This window comes from Amblyraja radiata, chromosome 34, assembly GCF_010909765.2.
Source record: "Amblyraja radiata isolate CabotCenter1 chromosome 34, sAmbRad1.1.pri, whole genome shotgun sequence".
In the NCBI taxonomy this organism is placed as follows: domain Eukaryota; kingdom Metazoa; phylum Chordata; class Chondrichthyes; order Rajiformes; family Rajidae; genus Amblyraja; species Amblyraja radiata.
The window spans coordinates 26,177,311-26,205,226 of NC_045989.1; the positions used below are offsets into that span (position 1 = coordinate 26,177,311).

General features: G+C 46.0%; 2 protein-coding genes across 3 annotated transcripts in view; both read left to right on the forward strand.

Moving 5' to 3' along the window:
* The window catches only part of tmc3 (transmembrane channel like 3), a 30,196-nt gene extending 19,724 nt beyond the window's left edge, over positions 1-10,472 (forward strand). For both annotated transcript variants that reach the window (XM_033050147.1, XM_033050148.1), the window contains exons 14-22: positions 1,179-1,307; positions 1,394-1,461; positions 3,423-3,551; positions 3,789-3,899; positions 4,586-4,711; positions 5,976-6,054; positions 6,159-6,201; positions 7,812-8,064; positions 9,489-10,472. In XM_033050147.1, coding sequence (XP_032906038.1) covers positions 1,179-1,307; positions 1,394-1,461; positions 3,423-3,551; positions 3,789-3,899; positions 4,586-4,711; positions 5,976-6,054; positions 6,159-6,201; positions 7,812-8,064; positions 9,489-10,329 — 1,779 coding nt within the window. In that variant the 3' untranslated portion in view covers positions 10,330-10,472. The remainder of the gene's footprint in view (positions 1-1,178; positions 1,308-1,393; positions 1,462-3,422; positions 3,552-3,788; positions 3,900-4,585; positions 4,712-5,975; positions 6,055-6,158; positions 6,202-7,811; positions 8,065-9,488) is intronic.
* A 2,893-nt stretch (positions 10,473-13,365) lies between these two features.
* On the forward strand, positions 13,366-25,414 carry stard5 (StAR related lipid transfer domain containing 5). The gene is made up of 6 exons (XM_033050150.1): positions 13,366-13,562; positions 17,652-17,701; positions 20,496-20,628; positions 22,222-22,339; positions 22,732-22,825; positions 23,583-25,414. Exons 1-6 carry the CDS (start codon positions 13,473-13,475, stop codon positions 23,728-23,730), a joined length of 633 nt encoding a protein of 210 aa, XP_032906041.1. The 5' UTR covers positions 13,366-13,472; the 3' UTR covers positions 23,731-25,414.
* Positions 25,415-27,916: the final 2,502 nt, after the last annotated feature.

Genomic DNA, 27,916 nt, shown 5'->3' on the forward strand with positions numbered 1-27,916 from the left:
AGGGGTGGTTGGGAGATGGTCGGGAGAGAAGTAAGGAGGATGAATTTGATCAGATCTGGAAAATATTAGAGAATGAATAGTTTAGAATCATGTACAAAGAGACTTTGAGATGGGGAAGGTGAGGAGAGAACCAGAGGAGTGAACGGTTCCAGGGTAAAGGCCAGGATTGCTTCATTACAAAAGGGATGAAAGAAGGCAAATGAAATTGTTAGGAGAAAAGGAATAGGTGATGTTTGAAGAAGGGTCTCGACCCGAAATGTCACCAATTATTTTTCACCAGAGATGCTGTCAGACCCGCTGAATTACTCCAGCACAATGTGTCAAACTGTGGTTTAAACCAGTATCTGCAGTTTCTTCCTACACAATGAAATTGTGAATTGGACAAAAGCGGGTCCAGGGGTGGGGTAATTGGCTGGGTCACTGTGTGAGTTTGGATCAAAGGTCCGCCAGAGATGAGCTCGCTCCGTCACATGCTCATAAACTGAACAGGAACTCCACAGGTGATTGTTACATGCTGACCATTCTAAAGGACCGTCACCATTATATAACATCGATGGATGTACTGGGGCATAACGGTGGCACAGCGGAAGAGTTGCTGCCTCACAGCGCCAGAGACCCGGGTTCGATCCCGATGACGGGTGCTGTCTGTACGGAGTTTGTACATTCTCCCCGTGACCTGCGCGGGTTTTATCCAGGTGCCCCCACCTGCCAAAGACGTACAGGTTTGTAGGTTAATTGGCTTCTATGAATTGTCCGCACTGTGTAGGATAGAACTAGTGACTAGGTGATCATTGGTCAGAGCAACAAAGGGCCCGTTTCCGTGCTGTATCTCTAAACTAAACTATCTATGAGCAGTCTGAAGAAGGGTCACGACCTGAAACGTCACCCATTCCTTCTCTCCAGAGTTGCTGCCTGTCCCACTCAGTTACTCCAGCATTTTGTGTCTATCATTGAGGACAATTCCTTTCATTTCTGTAGTGGGCTTGGGATAAGTTCATAAGTTATAGGAGCAGAATTAGGCCACTCGGCCCATCAAGTCTACTCTGCCATTCAATCATGGCCGATAATTCTTTCCATCTCAACCCCATTCTCCTGCCTTCTCCCCGCAACCCGTGTTCCAGAGAGGCCTGTTCTTGCATCAGGCATGAGCTAATGAGGAGGGATCTGTGTGCCTGCAGGAGATGCTGAAGTTGTCTATCATAGACATGTTGTTCACCGTTGGCAGCATTCTGCTCATTGACTTCATTCGTGGCCTCTTTGTCCGATACCTGAGTGACTGTTGGTGCTGGGATCTGGAGAACAAGTTTGTGAGTATTGCATCAACTTAAACCGTGCACCATCTTCACAATTTGTTTTCACCATGTTCTCATTATTTATTATAAATCTCTTCCAGCCCGAGTATGGAGAGTTCAAGATAGCGGAAAATGTACTGCATCTGATATATAACCAGGGAATGATATGGTACGTTGCAGTTCATTCATATGTTTTATTCAATCAAGTAAAGAAATATTTTATCTAAGATACTAGCTGAGATATACGATGTCATACTCAATATTATATGAGCAAGATGAACAATGAAATAAGAATGCAGGGATAAGAGGAAACGTTGGCTCCTTGATCAGAATGTTTGATGTGAGCAGTAGAACACGGAGTGCTGGAGTAACTCAGCGGGTCAGGCAGCATCTGTGGAGAACATGGATAGGTGGCGTTTCACAGAGTGCTGGAGTAACTCAGCGGGTCAGGCAGCATCTGTGGAGAACATGGATAGGTGACGTTTCACAGAGTGCTGGAGTAACTCAGCGGGTCAGGCAGCATCTGTGGAGAACATGGATAGGTGGCATTTCACAGAGTGCTGGAGTAACTCAGCGGGTCAGGCAGCATCTGTGGAGAACATGGATAGGTGACGTTTCACAGAGTGCTGGAGTAACTCAGCGGGTCAGGCAGCATCTGTGGAGAACATGGATAGGTGACGTTTCACAGAGTGCTGGAGTAACTCAGCGGGTCAGGCAGCATCTGTGGAGAACATGGATAGGTGACGTTTCACAGAGTGCTGGAGTAACTCAGCGGGTCAGGCAGCATCTGTGGAGAACATGGATAGGTGACGTTTCACACAGTGCTGGAGTAACTCAGCAGGTCAGGCAGCATCTCTGGAGAACATGTTTAGGTGACGTTTCAGCTTGGAACCCTTCTTCAGACTGAGTAAGGGTCCTGACCTGAAAAGACACCTATCCATGTCCTCCAGAGATGCTGAGTTACTCCAGCACTGTGTTCTACACAAGATTCCAACATCTCCAGATGTTTGCATGTTGATGCGAGGTCTGTTTAAGGCTCTGCAGAAGAGACAATTTCCCTGCTCTCCCCTTCAGTAAGACTGTGGTTGAGCTGATCTTGATCTATGCTCTACATAACCCTTGAGCAACAGCACCGTGCATGAGGTCAAACAATACTCGTGGTTCAGCAGTTTCAATCTCCTGGAGGGTGGAGCAAGAGCATTTTTATTTTGGTGAAGGAATGCCCACTCTTCATCAGCAGCAACTCTAGACCAGTTGTTGCAAAGAACTATCCCTACTTGGAACCTGTCGCTTGGGAGAGAGTCAGTGGAAAGGCCAAGTCAGTGGATATTTTTAAGGCAGAGAGAGACAAATTCTTGATTAGAACGGGTGTCACAGGTGATGGAGAGAAGGCAGGAAAATGGGATTACGAGGCAGAGATCAGCCATGATTGAATGGTGGAGTAGACTCAATGGGCCAAATGACCTAATTCTACTCCTATAACTTGGGAGAAAGCAGCACCCTGAGGAAGTGTGTCCATCCACATTGAATGTATGCCCAGCACATGTAGGCATCTGCAAAATCACCTTGCCTCTTCAACAAAGGTTTAGACACATGGAACAGCAGATGCTGATTAAATACACAGAAAAAAACACAAAGTGCTGGAGTAACTCAGCACTGGGCCAGACAGCATCCCACTGGATGGCCCGCTAGGTTACTCCAGCACTTTGTGTCCTTTTGTGTATGAACCAGCATCTGCAGTTCTTTGACTCTACACTATGGACATGCATAGGTGATGTTTTAGGCCAGGAACCTGCATCAGACAAGATGTGGAAGAGGCACAAATACTTGTTGGAAATCCTAAAATATTCCCCATTCCCCATTGCTTACCACTAGTTACATGTTTAAATCACTCCGTAGAACCATGTTGATTCCACATAATCATTCCTGAAAGGCGGATTCCAACATTTTCCCAATGAAAGATTGTGGTTGATTATAGTTCCCTGTTTCCTCTCTCCTTCCTTCCATGAATAAAGGCCATGAATTCTAAGATATTGATCTATCTTTGCCCTTTGCAGACCATAGTTGGGCTGGCTGCATTTCCAGCCTCCGGCTCCAGTGTTTGAGTTAATGTTTGTCTTCAATCTTTAGGATGGGAGCTTTCTTCTCACCTTGCCTTCCAGCCTTCAACGTCCTCAAACTGATTGGTCTGATGTATTTAAGGAGCTGGGCAGTGCTGACGTGCAATGTTCCACACCAGCAAGTATTCCGAGCGTCAAGGTCAGTCGCTGGTGCATCGTTCTCTGTTCAATGATAATTCACTGTGAAATATGCAGACTCAAAGCTCAGTGGGACAGGCAGCATCTCTGGAGAGATGGAATGGGTGATGTATCAGGTCGAGACCCTTCATCAGACTAGTTGTGTTACTGACCCGGCGTGGGTCATCTTCTGATTGGGTTTCGTTTCAATGGTCAATGGTTCTGAGGATGTTCTGCTATTGTGTGATTTCTCTCCCAGGTCTAACAACTTCTACCTGGCCATGACCTTGTTCATGTTGTTCTTGTGTATGCTGCCCACTGTCTTTGCTATTGCCAGATACCGGCCATCACAGAGCTGTGGGCCCTTCAGGTAATATACTTTAAAATCATTTATGATCATTATACTTTAATATACTTTTAAATCTTTATATACTTTAAAAACATTTATGATCATCATTTTTCATGTATTTTTCACACAGAGAGTGGTGAATCTCTGGAACTCTCTGCCACAGAAGGTAGTTGAGGCCAGTTAATTGGCTATATTTAAGAGGGAGTTAGATGTAGCCCTTGTGGCTAAAGGGATCAGGGGGTATGGAGAGAAGGCAGGTACAGGATACTGAGTTGGATGATCAGCCATGATCATATTGAATGGTGGTGCAGGCTCGAAGGGCCGAATGGCCTACTCTTGCACCTAATTTCTATGTTTCTATCATACTTTAATATACTTTTAAATCTTTATATACTTTAAGGATATAATATACTTTAAAAACCTTTATGATCATTATACTTTAATATACTTTGTATATATTTTTATATAGTTTTAAGTATATATACTTTATATAAATTATATACTTTGTGTATAATATACTTTAAAATCCATTATGCTCATTAATATACTTTAAGATCTTTATATTCTTTAAGCATATTTTTTTATATACTTGTAAGTATATACTTTATATAAATGATATACTTTATATTTTAAAATCATCAAAAAAGAATGTTTGAATAAATGCCAGGAAGACAATATTAATTCAGGGTTTTAATGTTTTGCAACAGTGGCCAGGATAAGATTTATGACATTGTGTCTGACACAATAGTGAATGATTTCCCCGGCTGGTTCAACATGGTGATGAGTTACGTCACCAGTCCCGTGGTGGTCCTGCCTGCTCTGCTCCTGCTCTTGTAAGTTTAGTTTAGTTTATTATTGTCACGTGTACTGAGGTAAAGTGAAAAGCTTTGTATATGTGCTATCCAGTCAAAGAAAGGACTATAAATGAATACAATTGAGCCGTAGGGTCGAAGGGCCAAATGGCCTACTCCTGCACCTATTGTCTATTGTCTATTGTTCACAGATACAGGATAAAGGGAGAGGTTGAGCAGGCTAGGACTTCATTCTTTGGAGCACAGGAGGATGAGGGGTGATCTTTTAGAGGTTTATAAAATCATGAGAGGAATAGATCAGGTAATGCACAGAGTCGCTTGCTCAGAGTAGGGGAATCGAGGACCAGAGGACATGGGTTTAAGGTCAAGGGGAAAAGATTTAACAGGAATCTAAGGGGTTAATTTTTTGACATAAAGAGTGGTGGGTGTATGGAGCTGCTGGAGGGGGTAGTTGAGGCAGGTACTATCGCAACGTTTAAGAAACATTTAGACAGATGCATGGATAGGACAGGTTTAGAGGGATGAGGGCCAAATGCAGGCAGGTGGGAACTAGTGCAGATGGGACTTGTTGGCCAGTGTGGGAAGTTGGGCCGAAGGGCCTGTGTTTGCATCCGACCAGTTCATCTTTCCTGAATTGATTTGTTGTTGGATGAGAAGAACTGAAATGAATTTCAACTAAAATGTCACATGGGAGATAATTAGAAGCATTCTCTTCTAATTGAACATCTGCAGTTTCTATAATGTGACAATAGACAGGAAGGGAGGAGAAATGGCATGGATTCTATTGACCAATTCCATACTTATGATTCTTCCAAACATTTTATGAGAGTGTATTACTCTTGAAACACAGTCAGCCTTTGGATAAAGGAAATGCAAATGTGATGAATCTGTGGGATTCATTGCCACAGACAGCTGTGGAGGCCAAGTCATTGGGAATTTTTAAGGCAGAGATTGACAGATACTTGATTAGTACGGGTGTCAGGGGTTATGGGGAGAAGGCAGGAGAATGGGGTTGAGAGGGAAAGATAGATCAGCCATGATTGAATGTCAGAGTAGACTTGATGGCCTGAATGGCCTCATTCTGCTCCTATGACTTATGAACTTATGAACATGATCAAGACTCACCTAAGGCGTCCCACAATTGACATGTCTCGAGTTCTTCATGACCACGTGTGGCCATACTACCGTCTAGTGAAGAGCTAATAACAATAACACTAATGTAAATTCAGTCACCTTTACCTGCATGTCCATCTTTGTTTGTGATTTGTTCCTTTTCCCCTTCCAGTATGCTGATCTATTATCTCCAATCAATTGCTCGCTCACTAAAGTTTACCAACAATCAACTCCGGATGCAGCTGCAAGTTGTACGTACATTGTATTCGACACTTGAAACGTTTGGCATGTTTTTACATCATTAAGTTTCATTAGAACAAAGAGATGTGAATATTCACTTCTTTTCTGCCTGCAGGAGAGAACAGAAGACAAGAAGAAAGTGTCACAGATGGTAGCAGGTCAGAAAATCTCTCATAATGTCACCAAGAAACTTATTATTCTATGAAACAGGTTAAACTGGAGATTAATTACATTAGAGATATTTTACATATATTTAAAAAAATGTTTTCAGTATTTTCCAAAAGTGAATGTGCTCCATGTTATTTTAGTCTTCTTCTTCTGTCGTATGTCTTTGAGACCTGCAGCTCTGTTGAGGCGAGCCAGGCCAACATGTCATGGCCCAGGTCAATCAGACCTCGTTCACCATTCGGTGGCCGGTGTTTGGGGCAACTGGTGACTATGTGCTCCACTGTCTGTGTTGGGTCCCCACACTCGCAGGAGGCAATGTCCACGAGGCCCCACCTGAATACCTTTGATCTTAGAGAGGATGTCAGGCATTCATGAACAGAATGAACCTGGAATTTTACAAAGCTCTTCTTAATCATGTATTTTTAATTTTTAAAGCAGAGATTGAGAGGTTCTTGATTAGTACGGGTGTCTAAGGTTACGGGGAGAAGGCCAGAGAATGGGGCTGAGGGGGATTGAATGGCAGAGTAAACATGCTGGGCTGAATGGCCTAATTCTTCTGGCAATGGATAATGATTGATTGATTGATTGAATCCTTTATTTGTCATTCAGACCTTTCGGTCTGAACGAAATGCTGTTGCCTGCAGCCATACATGTAATAATAACAAAACACAATAAACACAAATTAACATCCACCACAGTGAGTTCACCAAACACCTCCTCACTGTGATGGAGGCAAAAGTCTTAGAGTTACTGTCTCTTCCCTCCTCTTCTCCCTCTGCGCCGAGGCGATACCCCACCGGGCGATGGCATCAGCCCCGCGGTTCAAGCTCCGCGGCCCAGGGGTGGTCGAAGCTGCCCGCAGCTGTTGCAACGGGTGCTCCGGAAAACAGGCACCAGCCTGTGACCTGCGAGCTCCCGACATTGTCCTCCACTGGCCCGCGGCCGAGCCCCGGATCCAGGTCGCCGCCGCCAGAACGCCGCCTCAGCTGCCGTAGCACCGTCTCCGCCCCGCACTGGGCCGCCCACAAGGCAGCGTCTCAGCCCCGCACCGGGCTGCCCCCACGAGAGCACCTTCCAGCCGGGAGCCGGTCCGCCCACACGGCAGTGTCTCAGCTCCGTGCCGTCCGCCCTCACCGGAGCGCCGAGTCGTGCCGCTACCCGGACGTCGCCACAGCTCGAAGACGGCCAGCCTCGCGTTGGTGAGTCCTGGCTGGTTCTACCTCCGGACCCTCGAGGTCGGTCGCAGGTTGGAGACCACCAGCTCCGCCATTAGGCCTCAGCGCAGACGGGGGAAGAGAAGGGGGATACGACAAAAAGTCGCATTCCCCCGAAGGGAGAGACAGAAAGCTCTGTTTCACCCTCCCCCCACACACATAACACCACCTAATAACCAAAAAAAATTACTAAACTAGACAAAAAAAACAACACAAAAAGTAAAAACAGACAGACTGCAGGCGAGCCGCAGCTGTATCACAGCGCCGCCACTTCCGGATAATGTTTGAATGGCGGCGCAGGCTCGAAGGGCCGAATGGCCTACTCCTGCACCTATTTTCTATGTTTTCTATGAATGCTTCACTTATCAGCTTTTGGCCTTTTGCAGCAAGGTTTCAGGAAGAAAGCAAGAGTGGAGAACACGAGAGTGATGTCACCAGCCAGGGGTCGTCCCTGCACTTGTCGCCCCGTAGGAATGGGGACTTGGTGAACGTCGACTCGCCCGCCTGTGCCAGGACTCGCGTCCAGAGTATTTCCCATCAGCTGGCTCATCCTGCCACCCCCCCGCGGGTCATCGACCCCACTCACCACCCGCCCGCTGGAGCTGCACTAAAGCAGCGGGGTGAACACCACCCACACAGGTCAGAACACTCTTCCACAAATGATAGTCATGGCTTTAGCATTAATGTTAGATACAGAACGTACGGCCAACGCTACAACAGTCGCACAAACGGAAGTTTCACGAGATCCATCAGGGCAGCTGAGATAAATTCAGTTAAATCAAATTCTCTGAAAGGTTCACAGTCAATAATAGGAAGCGCAAAACTACAGATTAACGGTGTGGTTCATAACAGGCTAATGAAGTACCAACATACAACCGACACAAGTCATAGCAACACAATTCAGCCACCCTCTGACTAAAGAAATTACTTCTCATCTTCCTTCGAAAGGTGCGTCATTTTATTCTGAGGCTGTGCCCTCTGGTCCTGGAATCTCCCACTAGTAGAAACATCTTCTCCACATCCACTCTATCCAGGCCTTTTACTATTCAGTAAGTTTCAATTGGGTCCCCCACCTTATCCTTCTAAACTACGGCGAGTACAGGCCCAGCGCCTTCAAACACTCATCATTCGGTCCCAACCCGAAACGTCGCCTCTCCATTCCCTCCACAGATGCTGTGTGACCTGGGTTACTTAGTACTCTGTGTTTTACTACAGTTATGTGTTAGTGTAGTTGAGTTTAGTTTATTGTCAGTGAAAAGCTTTTGGTGCGTGCCAACCAGTCAGCGGAAAGACAATACGTGATTACAATCGAGCCGTCCACGGTGTACAGACGCTGGATAAAGGGAATCACGTGAATAACATCTAGTGCAAGTCCAGTAAGCCCAGGTAGTAGAGATGGCAATAAATCACTTCCCTCCTGTGAAAAAATAAGAGTTTAAACACGCTTTGTGAAATATTCTGCAATTTAATGTCTGGATGGGCCGAATGGCCGAATTCTGCTCCTCACACTTATGATCTGATCCCATATCTCCATATCCCTCCAAACCTGTCCTATCCATGTACCTGTCTAGCTGATTATTAAATGTTGGGATAGTCCCAGCCTCTGGCAGCTTGTTCCATACACCCACCACCCTCTGTGTGAAAACGTTACTCCTTAGATTCCTATTAAATCTTTTCCCCTTCGCCTTAAACCTGTGTCCACTGGTCCTTGATTCCCCTACTCTGGGCAAGAGACTACCTGATCTATTCCTCTCATGATTTTATAGACCTCTGTAAGATCGCCCCCCATCCTCTTGCGCTCCAAGGAATAGAGTCCCAGCCCACTCGACCTCTGCCTATAGCTCAGACCCTCTACATCCTGGCAAATCTTCTCTGTGCCCTTGCCAGCTTGGCAACATCTTTCCTATAACACAATACTCTAAATGTGGCCTCACCAACGTCTTATACAACATTCACATGATCTCCCAACTCCTATTCTTCTCTCTGGAGAAAAAGGATGGGTGATGTTTTGGGTTGGGACATGTTTGGACTTGCTTGTTTCTACACTATGCTTGCCTCCCCAGGTACCCGGCAGCTGTGCCAGCAACCACGAGTGGCCACTACAGAGCCAAGCCACCAGCCAGCCGGGTTACCAGATTGCCGGAGCATCTCCGTGCCGAGGTGCCGATTCGGAAGTGCGTGAGACCGGTTGTCTATTCCCCCACACGAGGTCCTCCACAGACGATTCTGGGCCGTAGGGTCCACACTGCCCGGTACATCCTGGTTAATGAGCGGGAATCCAGGACCAGGATGATGCGTCCCATCGGCAGAATCACCAAATGTTACACCATGGAGGAGCCTAGAGAAATGGTGGAGATGCTGCCACGCAAGGTGAAGCATTACGTCATGCACAGAGCACAGGGGGTGAGCTCGCAGTTACACTTCAGCGAGGAGGAAGAGGAGGGGGACGAGGAAGATGTGGCACAAACCTCCTTCATCACATCACCTCGCCCCCACTCCCTGTCAGACCTCCACCAACCCACTCGCTTCTACATCGGCGACAGCAAAGACAGTCGGCTACTGATCGGGAAAGACTCGACCCAGATTCAGTACGGGTCATACAACGAGGGGCACGTTGTACCTGGGACGTCCCACGATCAGGGACCTGACATCCAAAGTACGGGAGCTCACGCCAAGCGGAAGGCCAAGCAGAGAGCAGACCAGTCACTGACCGAATCAGACTCGGTATCCATAGCATCGAGCAGTGACCTGCAAAACAGCAGCACTGACCAGTACATACAGGTCATTCACAGCAAGGACAAATGTGTGAAACCTTCTAGTGACAAACTAAACACACCCAAGTCAAGAGCAAATGTTGAACTGAATGTTACTGAGGCTAAAAAGCTAATATGTTCAAATGTCTAGAGGGATGATACCTTTGTTTACACACAAGGTCAACATGTACAGAATGTACTACTGCATGGTGTGCCTATGCTGAATGTTATTTTAGTTTTTAGAGATACAGCATGGAAACAGGCCCATCAGCTCACTGAGTCCACGCCGACCACTTTCTCATCCACACCACACAAACTAGGAATAATTCATGGGAAGGAACTGCAGATGCTGGTTTACACTGAAGCCAGACACAAAATGATGGAGTAACTCAGCGGGACAGGCAGCATCTCTGGATAGAAGGAATGGGTGATGTTTCTGGTCGAGACCCTTCTTCAGACTGAGCCAGGGGAGAGGGAGACACAGAGATAAGGAAGTGTAAGGTGTAAAAACGAGATATCAAAAGAGATGGGGTTCAAGGAAAATGTAGAATAGATCATTGTTAGCTCGGAGAAGGTGACAACAAAGCAAACAGATAAAAATTTAATCGGGGACTGTCAGATCGGTCGGAGAGCTAGAAGGGGGGAGGGGATGGAGAGAGAGGGAAAGCAAGGGATACTTGAAGTTAGAGAAGTCAATGTTCGTATCGTTGGGGTGTAAGCTGTCCAAGCAAAATACGAGATGCTGTTCCTCCAATGTGCGCTGGGCCTCATTCGATGTCAATGGAGGAGGCCCAGGAAAGAAAGGTCAGAATGAGAGGGGGAGTTAAAGTGTTTGGCAACCGGAAGATCAGGTTGGTTTAGACGGACTCTGAGAAAGTTAGTTTATTGAAAGAGCAATAAATCTACACTGTAGGTTCTGAAAATCCACACTTGAAATTACCCCGAAATGCTGGAATTGCTCCTTAGGTCAGGCAGCGTCAAAGGAGAGAGAAAGGAGAGATTTTTAATGATTTGGGTGGAAAATCCTTCATCAGAACTAGGATTAAGTAGAAATAAGCAGCTTTTCATTGATTGATGGCAAGGTACAGCATGGAAACGGGCCATTCACCCCAGCAATCACCCGTTCACACTAGTTCATTGTTATCTCACCTTCTCATTCACTGCCTGCACACTAGGGGCAACGTACAAACCCGCACGTCTTTAGGATATAGGAGGAGCCGGAGCTCGCGGAGAAAACCCACACGGTCACAGCAAGAATGTAGAAACTCTGTACATCAGCGCCCGAGATCAGGATTGAACCTGGCTCTCTAGCGCTGTGTGGGCAGCAGCTCTGCCACTTGCTCCTTACACCCAACACCTCTTGTGTAAGAGAATCTTTCCACCTCCATCTTAACCCGGAGACTGTGAGTTAACCCTATCTATTCCATACCTATTGTATGAATCATTGCCGGTGATAATTCATCAGAAGAAAGACATTCCTTTCTGACTAAATAAAGAAACATGACGTCAATCTAGGACCTTGGTGAGAGAGGAGAATCTAGCCTTTTGCTCTGGTATTTTATTTAATTCACATGTTTAATCAATAATGTTTGATTATTAATATTTAATGTTTTATGTGTCATTCCTAACTGTCACTATCTCATGTTGTCACTTGCGGGCGGAGCACCAAGCCAAATTCCTTGTATGTGAATACTTGCTCAATAAACTTATTCATTCAGGCACAGCGGCAGTTTTTGGATTGAGCAATGAGGAAACAATGTTGGCTTGGGAAATGCACTGTGAGCGAGAGAGGAGAGTGGGGTAGCAAAAAACAAAAGTGCTGGAGTAACTTAGCATCTCTTGAGAACATGGATAGGTGATGTTTGAGGATGTGACCATTCAAACTGATTGAAAGGGTGGGGGTGGGGAGAAAGCTGGGAGAGAGGAGATACAGGTTGAGGCACAGCAGGTAAGAGGTGGACACAGGCGAGGGGGGCGGGGGGGGGGGGGCTTGATGGTTGGAACAAATGCGGGAGATAAGAAAGGAAGGTATGAGACAGGTTGCAGATTGTGAAGCCGGAGGAAAGTAGCAGGTGGGGGAGGGGAGAAATAACGGGCGGGGGGGGGTCCAGGTGGGGAACGGGAGGGATTGGGGGAGGTTAGTGAGAGGTAATTGCTGGGGGTGGGGGGGGGGCAATAGCAGGGAGTGCGGGTAAATGCTGGGGGTGGGGGGGTAATTGCTGGGGGTTTGGGGTAACTACAAGGGGGGGGTAATTGTTCCCACCCCCTGCAGCTCCACACAACCCATCCCGTCCACTCTGCACCGCTCTGCTCCCCCATTGGCCACCTGGGATGCCAATACATCTGCACCGGTGTCCTGTCGCACGGCCCGCTAGGTAGTGTAGTCCGGTTGACCCCAGTTTCCGGTGGCGGGTGGTGATGGGAGTGAGCGTGGGGACTACAGCTCCCGGGAGACAGCGCGGCGGCGCACGGCATGCTGGGTAGTGTAGTCCGGCTGTGCCTGGCGTCGGGAGCGGGTGGTGATGGGAGTGAGCGAGAGGACTACAACTCCCGGGGGGCGGGGCTGGGGGAGCGCGGGGATGGGGGCGGGGCTGGGGGAGCGCGGGGCGGGGCTGGGGGAGGGGCGGGGCTGGGGCCGCGCGGGGCGGGGCAGGGGGAGCGCGGGGCGGGGGGAGGGGCGGGGCTGGTGGAGCGCGGGGCGGGGCTGGGGGCGGGGCGGGGCTGGGGGAGCGCGGGGATGGGGCGGGGCTGGGGCAGCGCGGGGCGGGGCTGGGGCAGCGCGGGGCGGGGCTGGGCGGGGCTGGGGCAGCGCGGGGCGGGGCTGGGGGCGGGGCGGGGCTGGGCGGGGCTGGGGCAGCGCGGGGCGGGGCTGGGGGCGGGGCTGGGGGAGGGGCGGGGCTGGGGGAGGGGCGGGGCTGGGGGAGCGCGGGGCGGGGCTGGGGGAGGGGCGGGGCTGGGGCAGCGCTGGGGGCGGGGCGGGGCTGGGGGAGCGCGGGGCGGGGCTGGGGCAGCGCGGGGCTGGGGGAGGGGCGGGGCTGGGGCAGCGCGGGGCTGGGGGGGGCGGGGCTGGGGGGGGCGGGGCTGGGGGAGGGGAGGGGCTGGGGGAGGGGAGGGGCTGGGGGAGGGGAGGGGCGGGGCTGGGGGAGGGGCGGGGCTGAGGGGGGCGGGGCTGGGGCAGCGCGGGGCGGGGCGGGCGGACAGGCGGCGGCTGAGGCGGCAGCAGCAGCGGGGACGGGCAGAGCGGCCTGTGGGTCACCCCCCAACCTCGGGCCGGCGCCCACACCCTCTCCCGGCATGGATTATGCGGCGGTGGCGGACGCGGTGGCGGAGAAGCTGCTGGGATATTGCAGGGACGGCAGCGGGTGGCGGGTGTGCAAGGCGTCGGTGAGTGGGGGCGTACATCATGTGGGGAGAGGAAGATGGGGGGGGGGGAGAGGGTGCAGGGAGAGGAAGGATGAGGGAGGGGAGAGAGGATATAGGGAGAGGGAGAGAGGGTACAGGGAAAGAGAAGTTGGACGAGGAGGGATGGAGCACCTTGTTTATTGAAATCCTGACAAATTGAATACAGTAGGTAAAGAAATGCGTCAAAATAAGAACTGGTTATGTATTATGTAATTTTTGTGATATCAGAGATTTGTATATAAAATGTCCCCTTTAATTTTATCTATCCCTGACCTCTGTCTTGGCATGTTATGGCATGTTATGGCATGTCTTGGCATGTTATGTCTCTACTACTGATTGGGCAGTTGCTCAGGATCCAGGTTGACTTGCTTCCACTCCAGTGTGGAGCTGCTGCCAGGCCTGGGATAGGAAGTGCTTGATGAGGTGTGTGGGTATTTAGGGAGAGGGTGTGTTGCCTTCACTGGGCATCCGTATGTTGACGGTGAGGGAACCCGAGGTTATTGGTGCCATCCTGAAAGCTGCATCATGTTGAACAATCATGGGCCAGGCATTCAAATGAAGATCAGTCTGAAGAAGGGTCTTGCCCCAAAACGTCACCCATTCCATCTCCTCAGAGATGCTGCCTGTCCTGCTGAGTTAAACCAGCATCTGCAGTTCCTTCCTACACAACGAAGTTGATGTCCATTTTCATTAAAACATCCTTGAATTGTTTCCTCTTTCCGCTTGATTAATCTCTTGCCCTGTCATGGGGTTCCCATTCTGGAGTCTGGCATTGGGTGATTGGGTGACCTGGTTGTTTGCATGCCATATCAGAGCCAGTGGAGTGTAAGTAGAGATTCACTTGGCTTGGGACAGGATGTTTACCATGACTTATTCCGATGGTGGATGTTTCAGTACTGGTAGTACTCTGTGCCTTGTGGTGTCTTCTGTAGGGTAATCTATGCAGGAATGGTGGAGAATGGATTGGCTGCTTGTAGCTCACATAGCTCTGTGCCAGGTTTGAGGTCTTCATCTTAAAACATTTTCTCAGGTGGCCAAATGTTGTTCTGACACATTGAGGGTGATGGTTTGTATCATCAATGTCTGCTTTCATTGAGAGGTGAATCTTGAAATATGGGAAGTGGTCAAAAATGTCCAGTGGTCTTGTCATGGACCTCTTGTCCGTTGGTGGTGTTGCACAGTGTTGGATGTACCAGAGTAAAGTCTGTCCTCTCGTTTGCTTAGGAGCTCGAGTGATCGATGACTTGGAGCCTATCCTATAATGCACATGTTCCAGTGTCATGGACGTGTGATACTTCATGAACTGAGGGTGGAGCCTGAGCGAGGGTTTACAGGGAGTCACCAAAAGTAAACAGTTGTAAATGTCCTGTAAATGGCTCTGCCTCACCAGTATACTTATTGCAGGAGCGGTGCAATATTATAGTCAACACTTTCCATGAATTAGGTGACAATTACATAAACCCTCATTTTAACAGACCTGTATGGTGGATTTTGGTTATAGCCGACGGACCTACAGATGGCTGCCCATGGTACTCCGGCACGCACCTCCTCCCCGGCTGCTTACTGGCCGCGCTTGCCATCGCCGAACCCTACCTGCATGGCCCAGACCATCGACTCCACCGATCCTCGCCATTCCCCCAGCCACCAGCAACTCACCTGGATTCCAGGCCCAGTTCTGGATCGAGAGCTTGAAGAAGGGTCTCGACGTGGAACATCAGCATGACCCACTGAGTTACTCCAGCACTTTGCGTCCTTTTGTGTATTAACCAGCAAATGTAGTTGTTGTATTTCTACTATTGCTACAATGATAAAACTGTACTGGCTTACAGTGGACAATCGGCAATAACAGGCACCATTTCCCCACCCATCGTCCATTATAACGAGGGGTTACTGTACCATGTTCCTGGTGTGTTGCTCTTCTCACATAATGAAGATAAAGATACAAACTCCTATCTGAACTCTCTCCCCCTCTCCACTCTTTCCTCACCAACATCCATTAGCTTCCCAAACCACAATGGATCTATCAAACATGACTCAAACAGAAAATGTTGGATACACTCTGCATGTCAGAAACATCTGCAGGAACTCTTCATCTTGCCCAACAAGATGTTCCTCCTCGTTGTTTATCCTTCTGCAGCCTCTGGTGGCCCTATTGTAAGCACTTTGCTTCAGGAAGAGTGCAGTGAGACCCAGTTGAAAATGGTACGACAGAGCAGAAATGTTTATGTAGTAAGGAATACTTGCCATTGAAAGCCAGCGAATAGATGCAGCCGGCACTTGGAAAAGAAAGGGATGTGTTAGTCTTTATGACAAGACTATTTGAATAAACAGCTTGCTGCAATGTTATATTGAGCCTCAGTGAGATAACTAATACTGTGTTCAGTTTTAATCGGTTTACCCTAAAGAAGATTGTACTTGTTATCGAGGGGGGTACAGCAAAGATTCACCAGACTGGTTTCTGAGACACATTCAGTTGGCTAGGCCTCTAGTGGCTTGAGTTTGGTTCAGTGAGAACTGATTAGATTGAAACATACAAGATATTTAGAAGATTCAATAGATTAAATGCCTGTAGTATGGAGGTAGAGCTCAGTTTCAGAATAAGTGAGTGGACTGCTTTGGACTGAAATAAGAAGAAGTTTCTTCACCGGTAGATTGCTGATTTTTTGTAGTCCTTTATCATAGAGAACTCTGATAGATTCCTGGATAGTAAAGGAATTGAGTGACAGGAAAATGTTGTGGAAGATCAGCAGGTTAGGACTGAGTGGTCCGCTCCTGTTTTTGTTCTCCACCATGCATTCATTAGTTTTTTATGAGATCATGCATCCATTCGAAATGAATACCAGAAATACCAAACCTCTTTCCATTAACGACATGATCCTAAGATATAGCAAACTACCCACAAACAACATGTTCAGAAAGTTGTTTAAATTCCATGTCCCAATCCACTGCAAGAACATTAACGAGCACTATTTGGCATAAGGTCAGGAACTTATAGAAAGGGTAAACGTTATCTTGATCAAAGGTTGAAGGACTTCCTGGAAAGTAGTTGGAAGTTGTGCGCATTTTTCTTGGATCTTGTTTTGGAAATAATTTTTGTGGTGTCATGAGATTCTAAGGCAGAACAATAGAACTTGTTGGCTCCAAGGTCAACCAGACAGTTTATTGCTTTGGGCTAAGCTGGACCTTTTATGAAGACACATGGGCAACAACAAAGTTAGAACATTTTAATTTGAACGATTAGATTTTCATTTACAATTCTCAGAATTAGTTTATATTCTCTGGCCATTCTATAGAAAATAAATGTGCAGAATCAACCTATGAATGCCAATGTGCATCTCCCCAGGTTATGGCAGGAGTATGTTCCTGCTTGTAACCCAAACAGATCACAAGTGGAAATATGAACTGTGTTCCCACCCAGCACAAGATGGTTGCAGCCACACACCAGTCAGTAAATCCACTGCGCCACTCTCAAAGGCTTGTCCATTTGTCCAGGGTGATCGTAAACTGGGGCAATTATCAAATCAAATGATCGCTGGGGTCCACTCTTCTTTCTACAGCAACTTTAAAAATCATTCCTACTATTGGGATAAGCTAGCCAATGGGAAAGAATATATGTAGTGGTACAGCGGTAGAATTGTTCCCTTATAGCGCCAGAGTCCTGGGTTCAATCCTGACTACGGGTGCTCTCTGTATAGAGTTTGTACGTGCTCTCTGTGACCGCAAGGGTTTTCTCCAGATTAATTGGCTTCTGTAAAATGAACCTAGCATGTAGGATCGAACTAGTGTACGGGTGATCATTGGTCAGCGCGGACTCAGTGGGCCGATGAGCCTGTTTGTACACCATTTCTCTAAACTAAAACTAAACATTCAATGTCTTGGCGCAGTTTGTGTTGCGGGTAAATCACTCCGATCATTCGAACTCTTCATCATTTTGAGCTTGGAGTAGCTTTTTAGATCTTGTCATTCCAATGATGCTCATGTATTCTGTTTAAAAATAATGTTTCTTTGCTACATAACTTTTAATACTATCCATTCAAATTGTAATTATTGAAATGTGTTTCTCTTTGGTAGAATGATGTTTGTGTATCCTGGAGACCATCATCAGAATATTCCGGAAACCTGTGAGTGTTCATGTAGTCATCCTCCATGAAAGCCCTTGTGATTAAATGAATTGTGCATTGTTTTGCAGCTGACTTAAGAGTTTGGTTGCCGCTCGTATGTGAATTATATATATAGAATTGATTAGTCCAGTGTAGTTCTTTCTGTATCCAGATGTCATTCGTTATAAATATGTACAGACCTCCCATTGTACCAAGTTTACAATAGTCAGAGAGCATTAGATGTTCCAGATGCATTGGCTCTTCATCAAGAAATTCCCATTATTATGTGTGGAAATTTAATTTCAAATAATCAATGTGGAATTGGGGGTAAAAATAAATAAACTTGTGTCTGGAACAGTGATTGAAATGTTGTTTTTCCATTTCACAAATCCATGTGGTTCACTGATATCCTTCAAGAGAGGAGAGCAAACATTCATGACAGTTCTGGATTACTTGATCCAAACCCACTAGTGTGGTGAACTCTTAACTGTTTCCAGGAGTGGCCTGGATGGGTCAGTTTAGGTTCACTATTGTCACGTGGACTGAAGTGCAGTGAGAGGTTTTGTTTGCATGCTATCCAATCAAATCAGATGTATGATAATATTCATAAACACAATCTAGCCAAACTCAAGTACCGTAAGTAGAAAAGAGATTTAAAAGAGTAGTGTGTTTATATTGGATGGATAGTCGAGCCTCCCCTGGGACCAGCATGCAAAACGTACATTGTAAATGCCAGTCTTGCCAGTGCCCTCTACACTCCATGAAATAATTCTTCCAAAAATGTTAGTTTTTCCATCAAGGATATTAGAAATTTGGAATTGTCTCAATAGACATTAGGGCCAATTGTAGGTTTCCAGAATGAGTATAATACTTGTCATAGAGTGTAACAGTGTGGAATCAGGCCCTTCGGCCCAACTTGCCTACACCGGCCAACATGTCCCAGCTCCACTAGTCCCACCTGCCTGCGTTTGGTCCATATGTGGACCATATTGGTCCATTTGTGTTGAGAAATAAAGTTGAGGCTTGAAGGGGTTGAACTTATCCTGTTGCCATTATATCTGAAGCTGATCCACAAGCTCAGTGCACAACTGCAATTCGGGGAACTGCATATCAAACCTGCCTCTTCATGGTATCTCCGTCAATCAATAGAACTATGTGTAAGATCTGACATTCTTGTGTTATTTTTTTTCAATGTGTTATTTTGCAGGTTCCTATATATGTGGGGATTGGAAATGTTTTTTCCTCATTTCTCGACGTCTTTTTACAGGGTTAAATTTATAGTTGGTTTGGTTGCAAATTTCTATGATACTGTTAACACAAGATTATTAGTGTACTAACTACACCTATGTGCAGAGATTGAGCAGAAAGCTGATGGCAATCAGATTGTGGGTGGCACCAGTTATATTTCACAATTTGCATTTGAATGGTTCTGGCTGTTTAAAAATACTTAAGGGAAATGTAATTTTGAAACTAGGCGTTAAGCCAATGAGCAGACAGGAAAAATTGCCGTATGCATATCGATGGGTTTTAAGGAGAGAACATGGGCAAAGAGAAGCAGAATTGTCCACTCGGCTCCTTAAGCCCACTCTACCGATGAATACATCGTGCCTGTTCTTCTCATCGGTCATTTGGTCAACCACTCAGAGAGGAGAAGAAACTACTACCATGTAAGAATGTTGTACCTTTTGTTGAGATTAAAGGAAGAGGCAGGTGGAGAGGTTGAGATTAAAGATGGAATTCTTAGATGTTGGTATCATGATGGCTAGTGGTCCAGTTGCCAGATGTTGGTATCGTGATGGCTGGAGATCCAGTTGCCAGATGTTGTTATCGTGATGGCTGAAGATCCAGTTGCCAGATGTTGGTATCGTGATGGCTGAAGATCCAGTTGCCAGATGTTGGTATCGTGATGGCTGAAGATCCAGTTGCCAGCAGTGAAGGGAAGGGTCAGGTGGAGAGATTGCGTTTCGAGCCACACTAGATCCAACTGCGGGTTTGGCGGGCGGCGGCACCGGGAGCCCGCGGGTCCCTGCTGGGTGACCGCTTTTCGGGGCTTCCGCAACGGCGACTTCTCCCGCCCGAGTTGCGGGGTTGAAGAGCTCCTGGAGCGGGGCCTACATCACCGCCCCGCGCGGCTTGGAATGGCTGCGGGCTGCGAGCGCGCGCCGGGGGCTCCAACACCAAGACCCGGTGCGCGAACTTGCATCACCCGGCGTGGTTTAATGGCCACGGGACAATTCGCCATCGCCCGCCGGGGGCTTTGACTTTGACTCTGACATGGGGGGGGAGAGTGCAGTGGAGAGAGAAGTTTTTTGGCCTTCCATCACAGCAATGTGATGGATGTTTATGTAAAATATGTTGTGTCTTGGGTCTATTTGTTGTAATGTATGGCTGCAGAAACGGCATTTCGTTTGGACCTCACGGGGTCCAAATGACAATAAATTGAATTGTATTGTATTGTATTGTATTGTATTGTATATGCAGAAGATGAGAAATTTTAACTGTAAACATTGGGCATCCTGGAGCCATTATTGTTTCCACATTTACGGCTGTATAAAGCAGTAGGCAGTTACAAGCCAATAGTATTTACACATAAATTCATTCATTCATGCATTTTGGAATCAAAAAGTATCTGGTAGCAAAGATCAGATGCAGAGTAAGGTTCTGGCCAACAGTGTGCTCTGACATCCTTCCCCCTTACTATGACTTTTTAATAATTTAAAACGTTGCTAATTTCCAAGTTGTAAAATATAACTGTCAGTTATTGTTATGAATCGTGTGTCCTTTTTTCTTTTCTATGTTGTTGTCGTTAACCCAGGTACAAAGGTGAGGGGATCATTAAAGGTGCACCACAGGAAGTTTGGGAATGTCTCAAACCAGTGCCCGATGGACTAAGAGTGAAGTGGGACAAAAATGTGAAAGTGTTTGAGCTGATTGAGACCATCAATGATGTAAGTTTATTAGCCATGCTTGTTATAACTTGCAAGAATAATTCTAGGTTGGTGCTTTGTTGGCTCCAGGCAGTGGAATGGCAATGCTCATAGCTGGTGATGCCCAGGGAGTGAGAGAACTCAACATCAGTTCATGCTACAATAGACAACAGGTGCAGGAGTAGGCCATTCAGCCCTTCGAGCCAGCATCTACTTTAGCCACATTCCTCCAAATAGAAAATCTGAAGTCTATATCATTTTATAAATCCTAAATTATCTCCAGATTGTGCCATTCTCTTAGTAATGAAATTTCACGGAGAAACACAGCACAAAACAGGACACTCAACCCACCAAGTCCATGCCAACCTTCGACCACCCACATATAAATTCTACATTAATCCAATGTTTTCTCCCTACATGTTCATCAACTTCCTTTAAATTCCACCACTCACTAACACAGGTAATTTACAGTGGCCAAATAACATTCCAACCTGTACATCTTTGGAATGTGGGAGGAACACTGAGAAAACCCACACGGTAAACTCCAGGCAGAACATCCATCTACCCATTCTGCCACTGCTACGCTTCTTTCTCGTTGTATCAGTGATACCCCTTCCATTTCTCTCCGCGATGGACCTGTGTTTCTGCCTGGATCTCAGGAGAACCCACTCCCTCCTGAGTCGGAGGTAAGTGACAACAAATAAACCACGCGGACACTTGTGTTCATGTTGTCTGGTTCATATTTAACGCACTGTCATTTGAGGCTTGCTGTTTATACTGAAGAAACTAAAAACAGTAACTAATATTTTACTCTGGGTCAATTGTCATCTGTGCAAGAAAGACAACTAGTTAATGACTCGTGGTGATGATATTTTATTTGACACATCTATCATCTGCATTAAACGGACGGGCGATCTCTGCGGAGATGCACATATGTCTTTCTGGCCACTTCAACCAGTCATTAAAAGTTGGACAAATCTGAAGGTGGCTCGCAGTTGTCAAATTGGCAACTGAACCTTGCCACCAAATCCAGGATAATTACATTGAGTTTGTCATTTGATGTCTGTTAATACATTTCGCTCATTTTGTTCAGTAAGAAACTTTGTGAAAGTGGCTATGAAATATTACTGTCTTAAGGGCCTGTCCCACGAGCATGCGACTCCATGCGGCAAGCGCGACCTAACGTGGTCGCTTGAGCCGTACGGCCTCGTGGGGCCAGTCCCACTTCGATCGCCGGAGCCGTATGGAGTTGTGCGGAGCTGGTTCCGACATCGCGCGGGGCTCCGAAAAACTGACCGTTCAAATATTCCGCACGGCAATGGCCTGCCGGCCCTCAGCCGCCTCGACGGCCGTGTGCAGCGTCTCAACGCCGTACGTCACGCGCGGACTTCGCTCGGACTTCACGTAACTCACTCGGCCTCCGCGCGGCCCCCGCTTCCGGTTTGGTCGCGCTCGCCGCATGCAGGTCGCGTGCTCGTGGCACAGGCCCTTTATTTAAGAAGCCTTTGCCCTATTTGAGAATTAGGCTTAAAATATGTGGAGAATCATGTTAGGTACGCAACAGAAAATGGTTGATAAATGAAATCTTGACGTGTGTGTACTCTATCGCTCTAGACTCTGTCCGTGTGCAGAACGGTTACACCTTCAGCGGCCCTGGGCATTATCTCCCCAAGAGACTTTGTGGATGTCATTTTAATCAAACAATATGAAGATGGAACAATATCCTCTAATGGTAACTATCTCACTGCTGGTTTAGCTCAAGTAGAGTAAAATAAAATGTCCAAAGTGGGGGAAAACTTCTTCATTTATTTTTGTAATTAAGTATAATTGATGGGATTAAAGGGAATTCCCACAAACTCGGGCCAAATGTTGATCCTCTAAATTTGCTCAGCAAGTCACTGGGTGTAAGAACAATTACCAATGGGTGATAACCTGGCCTTCCTGCCAGTGGCCTCCATCAGAGAATGAATTTGTGTCCTGGCTTGCTTCATACATCGTTGAACCACCGTACAAAGCTCTGTGGTAAAATAAAGTAAACTTCTTGTTGCAAGCTGTGTTCCCATGTGGTTGCAATGTTTTATGCCACCATTATATGAAGTGACAACTATTCTGTTCTCTTCACAGCTACTAATGTAGAACACCCTGGCTGTCGTCCGAAACCTCATTATGTGAGAGGATTCAATCATCCGTGTGGATGTTTCTGTGCCCCCCTTTCAGGGTAAAGTTCATTTTTTATTTTTCTCATTCTGTTTTTCATTGAAAGCTACTCCTTTCTATCCTGAAATTTCCAAATTCAGCCAGGACTGAATCCATTTTATTGAACAGTTCCAGCTATGGGTGACCATGGACTGTTCAATTGTAAATTCAGCATTATTCTTATACAAAGTCAACTTTTATAAGGTTCTTGAATTCATGGTGAGAGCAACTGCCTACAAGTAGAGTTGCTGCCTTAGCGTCAGAGACCCGGGTTCCATCCTGACTACGGGTGCTGCCTGTACAGCGTTTGCATACTCTCCCTGTGACCGCCTGGGTTTTCTCCGGGTGCTCCAGTTTCCTACCACACTCCAAAGGGAGCAGGTTAATTGGCTTCTGTAAATTGTCCCTGGTGGGGATCCTTCCTGCACTAAACTGGTTTCATGTTGAATGGGATTAGTGCACATTATTCAAAAGATAGTCTAGAGAAAGGAGGTTTTCGTCACATAACATCCTGGTAGAGAAAGATAAGGGTCCATTGGAGGGATTTGAGATGATATTCTTTCTCAAAGATGGTAGTGACTCTGAGACTTTGTACCATAGAGAGCTGTAGAGGCTCATTGTTGGACGTAGAGATGTTTGGATAGTTCAAGGGACACGAGGTTAGAGTAAGGTGAGGCTGAGGTCAAAGAGCAGCTATGATATTGAGTGGTAGACCAAGCACAGGGAAGTAGTTTTCATTCTCGTGTTTCTCATTATGTGTGCTTTTGTTTAATCACTAGGGAGCCACGGAAGACCCAGTTGACCACATTTTTTCAGACTGACCTGGGTGGCTATCTCCCCCAATCAGTGGTGGACTCTTTCTTTCCGTCGAGTATGGCTGAGTTTTACAGCAATCTCTCCAAAGCTGTGAAGGCGTTGAAGGCTTGATGAATGATGATTCCCTGCACCCTTCAACAAACTCTGTTATTCACTTTTGCTGCATTGAAGATCATTTTTTGATTTGAGGATATCATTGGACTGATTTTTCATTGCTTTGAAGAGGAAAGTAATTCCATAATTATTTTAGAATAATGAATTGAATGGAGAGAGCGTTTCAGTGACATAATGAGGACCAAAAATAGTAGAGCTATATATATGTGGACGTTGATAATAAATTAAAGCATAAGTATTTAAATTTTCATTAATTGGGTATCTAATTGAAAATATCTTTGTTCTTTTAAAGATTTTTAATAACTTTTAATTTTCGATTCACTTGCCCAGAAATGAATAAGATAGTTTTATTTTTCTAATTACATAAAGTACAGGAGCAGTTCAGCAGATTGTCTCCTTTATTTAAGTGTGAGTTGGATGTCCTGTTTGTCAAGTGTGAAAAGGATAGATTACAGCAACATATGCATTATTGCAACATGTTCAGAACCTGGTCATCGCAAGATGATCTGCACTCTCTCTGGTGCAATTTTCCACACTTTATCCTGGAGTGGAACTTGAACTATAGGGCAAGCAGTGTCTTTGGAGCGATGCTGCAGTATGAAGTAGTATTAAGTTTGTTGGCCAGAAGCTGTAAATGTACTTGGAGTAGGTGCAGCTTATACTGAATCTGGCTGATCTGAATTCTGACTTTAAGAACAATCCACGTGGTAAACCTATATAAATCTATAATCTGTGATTTAATATTTACAAATATTGAAATTTACTGCGCAGAAGATAGCTATGTGCCCCTTAGTACCTCTGCCATTAAAAGGCATTTTATTTCTGGATGGTTATGTAGTCAGTTAATTATTTAACAAAATATAACCCACTTTCCAAACAACAATTTGTCCCTGTATTTGTCATGGGAGGCAGCAAAAATCAAGATGAGAGTTCAAGATCAAGTCGCTTGATAAAATATTATTTTCACCACAGAATATTCAAAGAAATTGATGCTTTAATCATTGTCTTCCCAAGCTCTCAATTTAGGCATCGGCTCCCTGCATTGGAAAACTGGTGTGACACTGCAATTATCTGCAGGATACCTGGCGTTGAAAGGTAGTGAGTTATTCAATGTTTAATCTAATCCATGCATTTGCAAACACTGGCAGATGAGCCGCTGATGCACGTGCTGCAAGTTTCACCAATTCTTTAATGGTACCAGCCAGCTGCCCCACATTAGTCTTCACCAGGACGACTCCTCGCAGGGTACCCGTGTGTAATGGAATACCTAGTCATTTGCATGTAAATGGTGTATTTAATATTATTACATTTGTCAAAGTGCTCCAATCAGGAAAATCACCAGTGGTATGAATGTCTTTAATTGTTGCATCTTATAAGCACTAACTCTTGCGATAAAACTTGAATATTCCAAGGGTATAGAATTTGAATGAATTTATTTTCTACCTCCTTTGTGAAAGATGATTTAATTTGTACAGTATTAGTACTGTAAACATAGGCCAGTATTGTGACACTTTTTATTTTGAACTTGCACTTTTTTTAATGGATTGTAATTTTGGATATCATTATGGATGAATCACTTATTTATTTGGAAATGTGTCATTGATTGAGTCATTGTCCCGATAATGCAAGTCACTGTGTTGCTGGAGATTCATGCATTAAAATTTTAAACCTCATGTTTGCAGCCTGACTGTTGATCGTGACTTGTCTACGGTTTCAGTCTCGGCTGATGCTGTTCAAAGAAAGTCTTTAATTCAATGCGACTGATTCCCTGTCTGCTGATCTGAAATCTGCAAAGTGGGGGTGAGGGAGGATTTACTACAACTAGTTTTTATCTCTAGGAACAAGGAAGTGCAGATGGTGGTTAACGCAAAGGGCTGGAGTAACTCAGCAGGTCTAAACAAGAGTCCCGACCCAAAACATCGCCTCTCCATGTTCTCCAGATATGCTGCCTGACCTGCTGAGTTACTCCAGCCCATCGTGACCTTTTAGTTTTTAACTCTGCTTGTAACTGGAATTGGATGATGATGATGATGTGCTGTATATCCAGACTCAACAAACACACACATGCCTGAAATCAATCAGGCTTGTTGCTCCTTTTGTCACTTTAAATTACAATTTTGCAGTTCAGAAGGCTAACTGGTGCCATTGCAGGGGGGGAAAAAGCACCTTTGCTTCTAGATGGTTGTAAAGTTGTTTATTTAATAAAGATAACCACTTTCTAAACTGCTTTTGCCCTTTGCCATGTTGGTGAAGAAAGATAAAATGCCTTGAAGGTGGTGGGGAGCAGCCATCTTGAAGCACTGGAGAATAGATAGTTGTATTAATTGGCGAATTAGTTTTATCTTCTAGGTTTTGAGGGAGCTTTTAATGAGCTAGATAAGGAATTATTTTAAGTAAGTCAAGATGATTTTCTATGTGATTGTTAACAAAAAATTGGAGTAACCTATTCTCTTCTTCTTTTCGTGTCTTTGAAGCTGGTTGGCTATATGACAGTTTCCCATTCCTTTACACAGTCCTTTGCGTTTTTGTTGAACACTGCAAGATCCTTTGAGCTGCACTGGTTGGGTAGTAGGGGGCAGACAAGGCAGTGCTGCATTGTATGGTCCTCTTCTCCACATTCACAGGTGGTTTGGCCAGTTTCATAGCCCCATCTGGCCATGGCAGCTTTTGATCGCCCTGTTCCTGTTCTCAGGCGGTTGAGCGTCTCCCACTGGACCCATGGTGCTTCTGAGCCCGGAGGGAGGGCTTCAGAAGGAGGGATACCCATGTCAGTAGGAGGGGGGTCGTCCTCAAGCCTTTTTGTCCATAGTTGGAGTCTGGTTTCTTCCCGTGATGCTATTAGGGGCTGGACATGGCTGAGAAAGCTTCTCCTGGACTTCAGCCGTTGGGCCGGGGGTACACGTCCATAGAGCAGGTGGCGTTCATCACTGGTGGCCTTGGTCATCTCTACTCGGCTGGCGACTTCCCGTCTCACATCAGCAGGGGCAATGCCAGCGAGGAGGTGCAGGTTGTTTATGTTGGTGGGCTTCAAGCAGCCAGTGATTGAGCGGCAGGTGTTATTCAACGCTGGGTCTAGTTTCTTGGCATGGGATGATCTCTCCCAAACAGGACACGCATACTCCGCAGAGTAGTAGCACAGGGCCAGGGCAGTAGATCTTAATGTGTATTAATCTATTAACCTATTAATGAACAGAGAAGTAAGTGGATTGATCTTGCATCCATCACAATTTCCATATCGTGAATATTGATGGCTTTAAGTTTGTTTCCTATATAGATTGTTACTTTAGATCAGTGACTATTAAGACTTGTTTAGTTATTTTTTTCAATCACATGGAAAGTGCTATTTCATTTTCATTTTTGGGAAAAGATTGAAGAGGGACATCCCTCGTGAAACTTGTGTGGATCTACATGACGAATAGACGGTGGTGTGGAGACTGACATTAGGTAGTTTCAAAGCAGAGAGTGATAACTTGATTAATAAGGGCATCAAGGGTTATGGGAGAAGGCAGGAGAATGGGGTTGAGAGGGATCAGCCATGATTGAATGGAGGAGTAGACTCGATGGGCTGAGTGGCCTCATTCTGCTCCGGTGTCTTGTGTTAAAAACACACTTTATTTTGCACATCTGAGGCACTGTTTCTAACTTTACTTTCAGTCATGGATACGACAGGTTTGGAGGGATGTGGACCAAACGCGGGGCTGGTGGGACTAGTGTAGTTGGGACATGTTGGCTGGTGTGGGCAAGTTGGGCTGAAGGGCCTGTTTCCACGCTGTATCACTCCATGACTTTATGACTCTAATCTTATAAACTGCTTTTTTCCCTTTTCTCCAATAAAAACTCAATTTTGTATTAAGTTTTTAATTCGCCTGAACTTCAAGCTAATTAGACTACAAACCTAGGAAGCTGTGGCTGTGGTTAAAAGTGCTGCTAGTGTTTAAGAAAGTCTTGCATTAATCAGGGATCAATCTTGGCACAGCAGTAGCACTCGTAGCCAGAAGGTTTATCCCACTGGAGGCTTGCGCACATAATCTAGGCTGCCATTCCACTTTGGTGGTGAGATTGTGCTGTGTTTGGAATGTTACATTAAATAGAGATTCCATCTGCTCTCGGTGTGAAAGTTCCCAAGGACAGTATTAACAACCACATGTGAGAACTCTGAATACAAATTAGCAGTGGGTAAACG

Bases quoted from the DNA above. Each gene is read 5' to 3' on its own strand.
- stard5 (XM_033050150.1), top strand. From the start codon at position 13,473: ATGGATTATGCGGCGGTGGCGGACGCGGTGGCGGAGAAGCTGCTGGGA. The intron at 17,702-20,495 runs GTGAGTGTTCAT...TCGTTAACCCAG, and splicing joins TCAGAATATTCCGGAAACCT to GTACAAAGGTGAGGGGATCA. The intron at 20,629-22,221 runs GTAAGTTTATTA...CTATCGCTCTAG, and splicing joins TGATTGAGACCATCAATGAT to ACTCTGTCCGTGTGCAGAAC.